Source organism: Lipotes vexillifer, unplaced genomic scaffold, assembly GCF_000442215.2.
Source record: "Lipotes vexillifer unplaced genomic scaffold, Lipotes_vexillifer_v1.1 scaffold1227, whole genome shotgun sequence".
Classification (NCBI taxonomy): Eukaryota; Metazoa; Chordata; class Mammalia; order Artiodactyla; family Lipotidae; genus Lipotes; species Lipotes vexillifer.
In genome coordinates this window covers 14,481-24,641 of record NW_006790683.1, presented here as the reverse complement: position 1 = coordinate 24,641, position 10,161 = coordinate 14,481, and the positions used below count along the sequence as shown (strand labels likewise).

Here is a 10,161-nt window from a genome sequence, read left to right as displayed (position 1 = left end):
AAAAAAAAAAATAAAAAAAAAAAAAAAAAAAAAAAAAAAAAAAAAAGAGGCACCTCAAACATCCCTGGAACCATGACTGCCTGGAGAGAGGTGCATTTTCCCAGACTTCTCTCAGGAGGTGGAAGAAATACTCTGCTAAGCCACTTGGGTGAGGGTGGCAAGTGGGATGTGCAGGGCATTTTAGAAGATGTAAGTGCCGATAAGTGGCTGGCCAATTCTGCCAGCGGTAATGAAAGACCGCTTTCATTACCGCTTTCATTAGCGGTAATGAAAGACTGCTAACTGCCTTCCAGGAAGGTGGGCCCCTGTAACTTTTGCATCTTTAGAATTTTGTACAATGTGCAAGTAATTACTTATGCCAAAAATTAAAATGTTAAGAATTCAGTTGACCAAAAATGTAAAAAAAAAAAACTGTTTGATCCATCACTTCTCCAGAAATAATTATTTGGAAAAGCAAGGTGTCATTTTTCTTAGGAATACAATTGACCTGAAGAATAAGCCAACCAGGGGTCCCTCCAGGATTCTTAGGGCCCCACCCCCAAGCCAAGGCTGAACTCCAGCCAGGAGACCCTTCTGCCTGCAGGTGGCTAACCTCTACAGGGAGCTCAGGGTACTGGAAAGATGCAAACTCCTGAGAGGCGGTCGTTTCCTTGGACTCTAGAATTCCTGCAATTATGAAACTTATGATGATTGGTTCATCATCAAACATAGGCTGCCCATGTAGGTATTGGAGTCCAAGGGCAGAGTCTCTTCAGATGCTGCCAAAGAGCTAGAGAGGAGGCATGTGGTCATTTATTATAGCCCCCCCCCCAAATGAATGATCATCAAGCACAGAATTAGATGAAATCTAGATGGATGGAACTGGGTTCTTTTGGGTAAGTCTCTTCCTCTCTTTGGAAAACCAGAAGTTGGGCTCAAGGTGGAATAATAATTGGCTGCGTTCTCCAGGCTCCCATCCTGAGTCCATGGAGACATCACAGTTGTTTTGGGGGCTTTCCGCCCATTCTCAACTGCCCTGGGTACCCACAACCCATTGATTAGATTAGGCATTTGAGATAAAATCTTTGCCATCATAGAAGAATACTTCTAATGACACTTCCAGCACCCCTAATTTCTGACTCTGTGATAGACCCCAGGCTCCTGGACTAGTAGTCTATTTGGCCCCCGTTTTCTCTGTGCCTAGATTCCTTGTAACTACCAGGTGGTAGGTACTTAATAAATGTTTGTTTGTGTTTACTCATACGCACAAGTTTGTTAGTGTATGGAAATAGTCCTCAGAGAAGAGGGGCATCTCAGATAGTGGGGACTCTGATCCCTCTTCTTGCCCATGGTTCCTGTACCTTGACCTTGCCTCTGCGTGGCCTTATGAAGGATGCCCAGGCTGGTGGTGTTTTTGCCCGTGTATGTCTGCAGTTCAAGGGAGCCCGAGATGTGACAGTCTTTGGGGTAGCTGTCTGTCTTTCTTTTGAGAGTGACGGTGAACTTGATAGGGTTTCCCAGCAGCACAGGATCTGCCTGGACATACATCTAAAGAAGGTCCTCTTTTTGGGGTAGTTTGTACTCGCTCTCATAACTGCGGAAGGAGAAGGCATGGTCCATGACCTCCCTCTCTTCAGGGGAGCCTGAGTGAGACCCAGAAGCAGTTTCCTTAGAGGGCTCCTCCACGGGCCCAATGTCCCAATGCACCCCGGAAGCAGAAGCAGCCTACCCACCAGCCTGGACTCCAGGGACATTCCAGGGACCCAAGGGCTATGAATTCACAGAGAGGTGTTCAAATCACCATGCCTGAAAAATAGCACATTCTGACATCAGTCAGTGGGAATGGCAGAATAAAGACCTCTGAAAATTCACTCCTCCATAAAAGCAATGAGAACATTGGCAAAAATGGTCAAAATCAACTTTTTCAGGGCTTCCCTGGTGGCGCAGTGGTTGAGAGTCCGCCTGCCGATGCATGTACCAATGAGAATATATTATCTTCCATCAGATGTTATTAACTAAAAAGAATTATTTAATGGTCATTCGTGGTTTGTTTCTGTTTGAGAATTCTAAAATGAAAATGTTACTAAAGAGAAATACATCTAAGTTTAAACCATAAGATAGTTCATACTTAGAAATTACAGGATTTTTTAAAAATTTAAAGACCTTAAATATTTTATTTGGTACACATGGGTATGAGTTCTATGTAAACAAAATTAGAAAATTATCAATTGAGGCATGAGCATGAATTTTTTGATTAAACAAGAAACATGTATACTATAATTCTGATGATGTGTGACTGAAATTGTGTTTGTGCCATGCAGTGTTCTTAAATGCAAGTACTGCAAATCCTCAGTGACCAAAAAAAAAAAAAAAAAAAAAAATCAACTTTTTCAGAACCCTTGAAATTAACCAAAGGCTTGCAACTATCTGAGGAGCATTTATTCTCTGTAACAATAGAGTGTTTTATGTTTTTTTTAACTTGCTGATTCCCATCCCTTTCTCCCCAGATCCACAGTAGCCTTAAAATCCAACAGCACCACAATCACAGTGAAAACCAGCAGCCTCATCACCTCTGAAGGGAGAAGAAGGGGTTGGATCTCCAAATACCCACCACAGAGAACTAATTCTGGCAGTGCCCTGGAAACCCCAACCCATGGGGTTTATCTTTGAGCTGATTCAGAGCTCACTCCTTATAATTTGCCTTAACCCAGAAGCATTTGTCAAAAAAAAAAAAAAAGGCATTGTTTATCACTGAAGTTGCCTAAGGCAACAGTAACAGCTGAGGGAAAAAGCTCACCAAAAAACTTAAAAGGAAAAGCTGAATAACATCCATAGGGGCTTTAAAAAGCTCAGACAGATTCCTGGGAATCTAGAAAGCCACGAGCATGTGTAGGGCTGTGCACATGCCCAGGAAAGACCTAGAAGGCCATAAGCTGTTACCTCTGACTGACCCTGAGTCCCTGCACAGGCAGGAAGTGAAGGCTAAGGCAGAGTTGAAAACTGCCTGCCAGAGCACTAAATGTGTACCCCAAATTTACACAGAGGCCCTTGGCAAAAGCTAGGAGACTTATCAATCCAAGACGTTTATGGAAATTCCTGTCCAGTCATTAGCTGACCACTAAGCACACTGAGCAGAGACTTCAGTGGCCACGTACAGCAAAGAATACAGACTTTGCAGAACTCTGTCAAGAAAGTTACTAAACAAACAGCAACAGCAAACAAACAAAACACACATTGGGGGGCGGGGGGCAAGGGGCACGTGGATAGCAGAGACCTCAGAAAAGAAAGTAGCAGATGGGGAAAGCAGAGGCAGAGGTCTGGAGGGGGGAAGCCATTTAAGGGAAGAGGGAGCAGCACAGTTGGGGTGTAAAGTCAGGAAAGGAACTGGAGGCTGACTCTGCAGGGGCTGGAAGGCCAGGCTGAGGAACTGCTATTTCGTTTGGGGAGCACTGGGAAGCACTGAAGGTCATAGCAAGTTGAATCGGCTGGTCAGATAATACAAAAACCTCAATGAGGACATTTTTAAAAAGAGGTGCAAGGCCTGCTTGCCTCTCCCCAGGCCTAAAAGCCCTACTTAAAGAAATACTGACACAAAACCAACAAGAATACACTCTGATGGGCAGAGACATGTCAGATGGAATCTCAGTCATGCTAGAGATGGCTCGCCCGTCTCATTCAGGGAGGTGTCTACCGTGAGGCTATGTTCAGTGTCATGGGCTGAATCGTAGGCGGTCATGCTGCGTGCTGGGATGCCCACTGCTCTCAGCTCTGAGATGACACCAGGCAGGGGTGATCAGCCCCAGCCTTGGTACTTCTCCCTTTGGCCCCTGGTTTCCCGAGGGGGGATGGTCAGTGCCCACCCCCAGCGGAACAAGGTGTTGGCAGCCTAGCCCAGCCTGGCCACACAGCCCCCACTGCGGCCCCACAGAGCATCTCAGAACATGGGTAGGGTGCAGTTGGACCAGGACAAAGAGCCAAGGAGCGTACCAGCCAGCTGACCTGAGGCATATGCTGACCTCTCTGTTCCTCAGTTTCCTCCTCTGTAAAATGGTAATCATTAGAACACCTACCTTTAGGGTTGTTCTGCAGATGACATGTTTATGTTTTCCTCCTGTCCCAACTAGTGGCCCCGGCCTGTCAGTGCCTCCTGGACCCACGCATCCACAGAGCAATGGGTGGCGTGGAGGGATGGGGAGTGATGCTGGGCTCCAAAGATGTTCATGCTTTCAAAAATCCTAATGGGCGGTGTTATATTTCCCATGGAACAAAGCGAATTCCTCTTCCCAGGTGTGGTAGGCAGCTTCTAAGAGGGCCCCCAGTAATGCCCTCCTCCTCCCTGCAGAGGTCCCTCTCCCAGAATGTGGACTGGACCCAGTGACTCACTTCTAGACAACAGAGCACGGCAAAGTGAGGGGATGTCACTTCTGAGACGAGGTTAAAAAGAGGCTGCAGCTTCCATCCTAGGGTCTCCCTCTCTCGCTCACTGGCTCTGACAGTAGTCAGCTACCTGGTGTGAGCAGCCCTGTGGAGGGGCCCACATGGTGAGGAACTGATGTCCCTGCCCTGAGACTGCCAGCAGCCACGTGTGAGCACCGGCCCCCAACCCAGTCAAGAGCCCCAAGAGGCCTACAGTCTTTGAAGGACCCTGAGCTAGAGCACCGTGCCTGGATTCCTGACCTGCAGACACTGCAAGATGATAAGTATTTGTTGTGTTACGGCCCTACGCTTGGGGATAACGTGTTACATGGCAGCAGATAACCAACGCGCTAACTGCCCATCCAGTTCCCCTGCCCAGGGTGGGAGTGCTAGTCAGGCAGCCCTGACCAGAAGCCCTGCCTTATGGCCACAGATTCACAGTAGCTCCTGCAGGCCCACAGACAGCAACATATATCTAGGGGTGAAGGAGCAATATTAACCAGGGACCCAGGAGGGGAAAAGTTGTCAGGCCTACAGCGGAGGTCTCCAGAGTCGGCTTGGGTCCTGAGATTCCTTCACATGCGATGGAATCTTTTCTAACCTAACCTCGGAAATGACTGCCGCAACACCTGGGAGGTCTGGGTGCTCAAGCTTGGGTCACAGGCTAAAGAGATGCCCGGATGTCGGGAGGGAGCACTGCCCTGGGAGTCAGTGTTGCTGACTCAACCACCACTTTGCTGTGCAACCTTGGGCCGCCTGCCCCATGTCTCTGGGCTGGTGTCCTCAAAATAAGCAGTGGCTTAGCCCACTGCTTCCCAACTCCAACACATAAGAATCACCTGGGAATAGGTACAAACAGGCCCACACATGTCAGGCATAACACATACTTGTTACATGTTACTGAGTCCTCACATTAACCCAAGGATGAGCTGACAGAAACCCAGAGAAGCTCAGAGCCTCGCCCAGGGTCACAGAGCTTGGAAAGAGGGTGCAAGTCCACTCGCACCCCTGAGAACTAGAGCAAGACCAGTACAAGCTTCGCCTGCTGGCTGCCCAGTCCCCTTTCCTCTCCTTCCTCACACTCCAGCCCACCGCCCTGGGCTGGAGAACTCGGCCTGGTGGTAAAGGGGCAGGAGCAGGCATATCCTTGCATGGGCACCGTGCGCTCTGTGCCTGGGCCGCTGAGGGCCAGCGAGAGGGCCCCATGGGTACAATACCAATCACTTACTTGGAACTACCAGGCAGGCCAGGAGGGAGTGGGAGCCCCGACCATGGAGGGGGCATCCCCCTGGGTCAGGTACACAGTCACAGCCACCCCACAAAGGGGGCATTTAAGACTCACCTAGAGATGAACGCAGCTGCCCACCACCCAGGTTGCAAGAGCAGCTCCCGTCTCTCTCTCTGGGCCTTGGAGAGTGCTCCCGGGGTGCTTGCCGGGGTGTCTGGAGGTCTGTGACCAAAACGATTTGCACAATAAACCCCAGGCGTTATTTGTGTTTCTCCCTCTCATTCTCTCCCACAGGGACCGAAGATGAAAAGTTGATTGACGTGGTTTCAGATTCCACACAGTGATCAACTTTACAAAACCACCAGTTGTTACACATGGGTGTAGACTCAAAGAAGACCATCCACCATTATCTGAAAAGGCTATGGAGATACGCCTGCCTTTTCCACCTACTTATCTGGGGGAAGTCAGATTTTCTTCCTATATTGCACCTAAAACAATGCCCCTGGACAGATTGAATACAGAAGCAGGTAGGAAAATCCAGCTGATTTCTATTAAGCCAGACATTAAAGAGATTTAGAACAATGTAAAACAATGCCACTCTCCTGACATATTTTCGGCTTCCAAAAATAGTTATTTTTCACAAAAATGTGTTATTTATGTTAATGTGTTGAATTTACTATTGTTTTTTTAGAATCAGTTAAATAAATATATTTTAAACTTCCCAGTTTAAATTTCTAAAACGACAAATATTTGCAGAAAGAAACGCCGTGGGACTTCCCTGGTGGCGCAGTGGTTAAGAATCCGCCTGCCAATGCAAGGGACGTGGGTTTGAGTCCTGGTCCAGGAAGATCCCACATGCTGCGGAGCAACTAAGCCCGTGCGCCACAACTACTGAGCCTGTGCTCTAGAGCCCATGAGCTACAACCACTGAAGCCTGTGCACCTAAAGCCCATGCTCTGCAACGAGAAGCCACTGCAATGAGAAGCCCGTGCACTGCAACAAAGAGTAGCCCCCCCGCTCACCGCAACTAGAGAAAGCCCAAGTGCAGCAACGAAGACCCCACGCAGCCAAAAAAAAGTAAAATAAAATAAAATTCCCTTAAAAAAAGAAGTCATAAACACAAGTGATTTGGGGTCTCAATAATTTGTAAGAGTGTAAAAGGGACCTGAGACCAAACCATCTGAGAACAGCTGCTCTGGGCAAGGTGGACAGGGGTGACAGCCATCCTGCGGGCCCAGGACTGAGGGGTTTCCTGGGACACGGACTCTCAGTCCTAAACCCAGGAACGTCCCAAAGGAACTGGAATAATTTGCTTACCCACCTGGAGCCCAGCCTGCAGGCAGGAATAGTGAATTCCATGTGAATACCATTTGCAGACTCGGAAGCTGAGGCTTGGAGAGGTCAAGCCGTGGGGTCAGCCTCCAAGTGGCAGGGCTGGGGTTCTGCACTCAAAATAGACTTCAGCAGATGTAGATCTCTTGATAGCTTTGAATAGTCAATCAGGCCTAGCACTGAGGTATAGTTTAAAGAGCTTACAGTGCAGGGGCGGGGGCCGGGGCGGGGGACACCTAATAACTGCTGAGCAACTGGTAAACAGTATAAGACAGCATCAAATTTGGGGCAAAGTTACTCTACAGGCTTCTGTATTATCAGAATTTTTTATACTGAGATTCAATGTATGTATTCTTTGTAATATTATTTATGATTTATTATTATTTGGCTAAAAAACTTATGAAGGACTCTCAGAGCTGCTATAGTTCAAACAAGTGGGATCCCTGTAAGAGCTGGGGATCCTCGTCCCCACAGGAGCAGGTGCTCATGTTCTGGTCTGGGAAGTGGTATTGGGGTGGGTACTGGGGGTCAGACAGTTAAACACGGAACGCACGAACACTTTCAGGAATGACAAGCGCTATGAAGAAAAGACAGCAGGTGGATGTGAGAGCAGCAGGCTCCTTTGGCCGGGGAGCCAGGAATAATCTCCCTGAAGAGGAGGTTTCTGATCTGAGACCTGTGTGACCAACAGCGGTGACCAAGCCTTGACTTCACAGCCAGAGATCTTCCTGGAGGCGGAGAGGCTGGAACTAGGGGTCATGTCCATCCCTATGTGTACTTGATGGGCAAGATGAGGGGATGTCTCTAGGAATCAAGGGGCCCCCCTGCCACTGCTTTCCCCAGAGCAGGCTTTAGGAGAGAAAGGGCAGGGCACCAAACAGCACATCCACGCAGGGGAGATGGAGGCCATGACTAGGCCTCGCACACCTACCAGAGCACACAGGGTCCTGGACCCTGGCGTGGGGTGCTTCAGCTCCATGGTCTCCAGGAGGCTCTGGCTTGACAGACAAATGCAGCAGTTGTTTGGGGAAATGAAGAAAGAGGCCAGTAACAAGTGTTTGTTCCATGTCAGAAACTTAACACATACCCCCTAATTTTTGGTTTTTTTTTTTTCTGCTGCACTGCATGGCTTGCGGGATCTTAGTTCCCCGACCAAGGATTGACCCCACGCCCTGGGAAAGCGTGGAATACTAACCACTGGACCACCGGCGAGTCCCCACATACTCCCTAATTTGCAGTTCACAACCACCCTGTGGGACCACCCATCTCCCGGCAAGGAACTCTGCCCACAGGCTCACAAAGAAGTCTCCCACAGCATGGAAAACCAGAAACCACTCAAAGGTCTATACCCAAGGCAGCCGTTAAGTAAACCCACAGAGCCATGGGGTGGAATATTACACAGCCATTATAAAGACGTACCAGCAGAATTTTTAATACCACGGAGAAAATCCCTTTGTGATCAAGATAAACAAAATAGACTACAAAGTTGTGCACGTATAACATTATCTCAACTCTGTAAGCATGAATTAGTAATAGAAAAAGAATGACACACACTAGAACATGAAGTATTTATCACTGAGGGAGGAGATTATGATTTCATTTCTTTCCATGTCTCTGGATCTTCTAAGCCTTCTAGGTCTTCTGGGACAAACATATGTGTTACTTTTTGAATTCTACTGATATATTTATTTTAAACCACTTTATCGAGATATAGTTGACAGCCCATAAAATCCACCCTTTAAGCTGGATGATTCAATGGTTTTAGTATATTTACAGAGTTGAAATACCTGTGTTATTTTTGTAATCTGAGAGGGAAACTACCAAAATAAAAGGAATAGCTAATAATCTTCATTCTTCAGAAAGAGTCTGGGAAAGTTCCGTGGTCATAATTCTTTGAGGTTGTTAAAGTTACCCCTTGATTTTCTCAGAGGGGCAATTACCTAGGATTCAGGTGATCCCTTCTTCCCCACCCTGCTGTGGTTGGTCCTCATTCTGCCTGTTTCCTTCCTCTGGTGACTGCTCCCCCACCAACTCGCTACCTGCTCCCCACCTCCTGTGCTAACCACTTCCTCCCATTTTGTTTCCCTCCACCCCCTCACCTGTAAGTAGTGATGGTAACCGCCCCCCAGGGATTCACAAGAGGATGCTTGTGAACCGCCTTGCAGAGTGCACACAGCAGGCCTCACTCATGGGAGTCCCCCTCTGTTGTCCCCATTTCCATCCTATCCTAGGCAACCAGACCCAGGGAGGGGTAGAGTTGTGTAGAGTATGGCATAGAGTATGTTGTGTAGAGTATGTGTGTAGAGTATGGCATTTTCCAGAAGTTTTTTTGTTGCAAAAGGTGGTAAGACGAAAGGCTGGAAGTTTCTGGTGCCGTAAGTCCTTGCCACTGGATTTGTGCATTTAGAGCCATGGAGCCCTTCTTCCTTCCACATTGTTGCTCTGCCTCGTGGCTGCACAGAGACATTCATTCTTCCACTGAGCAGAGGCCTCCAGACCAAAGTCTTCTAGAAAATCTCCCTCAAGTTTTAGAAGTTCTTGGAATTCCCTTCTGGTCCAGTGGTTAAGACTTTGTGCTTTCACTGCCGCAGGCCCGAGTTCAGTCCTGGTTAGGGAACTAAGATCCCGCAAGCCACAAGGGGTGGCCAAAAAAAAAAAAAAAGTTCTAGAAATTCTTTATCTTTGTCAATATTTCACTTGTAATGGAGCTTCCTTGTGAATTGTTAGGTGGTTGGTTCTTTGATAAATACACTGTGAAGTGGGGGTGGGGGTGGCAGAGAGTAGAGGGGGATGGGAAAGGCCCTAGGCCCACCTCTGATTCTGCCACCTGTCTGCATGTTCTAAGGGGGAGGGTTACCCCTCTCTAGGCAAGTGTCACATGTATAGGGTTGGGGTTTGGCATGAGGCTCACAAATGTTTCTGCCTAACCTTTACTGGCTACTACCTAACTAAAAAGGTGGGGCCTGGCCCAGCCATAGCATGCCCAATTCATCACCTGACCAAAGTTCCAGGGCTTTTCTTTGACAGAGTCGACACAACAGATGTAATGGTAGCCAGTGCTGTGGGGGACGCTCTCATTCCACTCTGTCTCATCAGCCGTGAAAACCACGTCCTCTGAAGCAAGGGCACACATGCACGTGGGGTTATCATCCACCCCCTGGACACAGGCAGACCTGTCACAGGAGGAAGCTGCCTGGCCTGGGGGA

The 10,161-nt window shown here is 48.1% G+C and overlaps 1 protein-coding gene across 1 annotated transcript in view; it reads right to left on the bottom strand.

The window, feature by feature from the left end:
- The window catches only part of TGM4 (transglutaminase 4), a 22,014-nt gene that overhangs the window by 6,855 nt on the left and 4,998 nt on the right, over positions 1-10,161 (bottom strand). Inside the window, 6 exon segments of the mRNA XM_007463905.1 lie at positions 593-708; positions 711-769; positions 1,352-1,622; positions 3,581-3,640; positions 3,643-3,760; positions 9,951-10,112. Coding sequence (XP_007463967.1) covers positions 593-708; positions 711-769; positions 1,352-1,622; positions 3,581-3,640; positions 3,643-3,760; positions 9,951-10,112 — 786 coding nt within the window.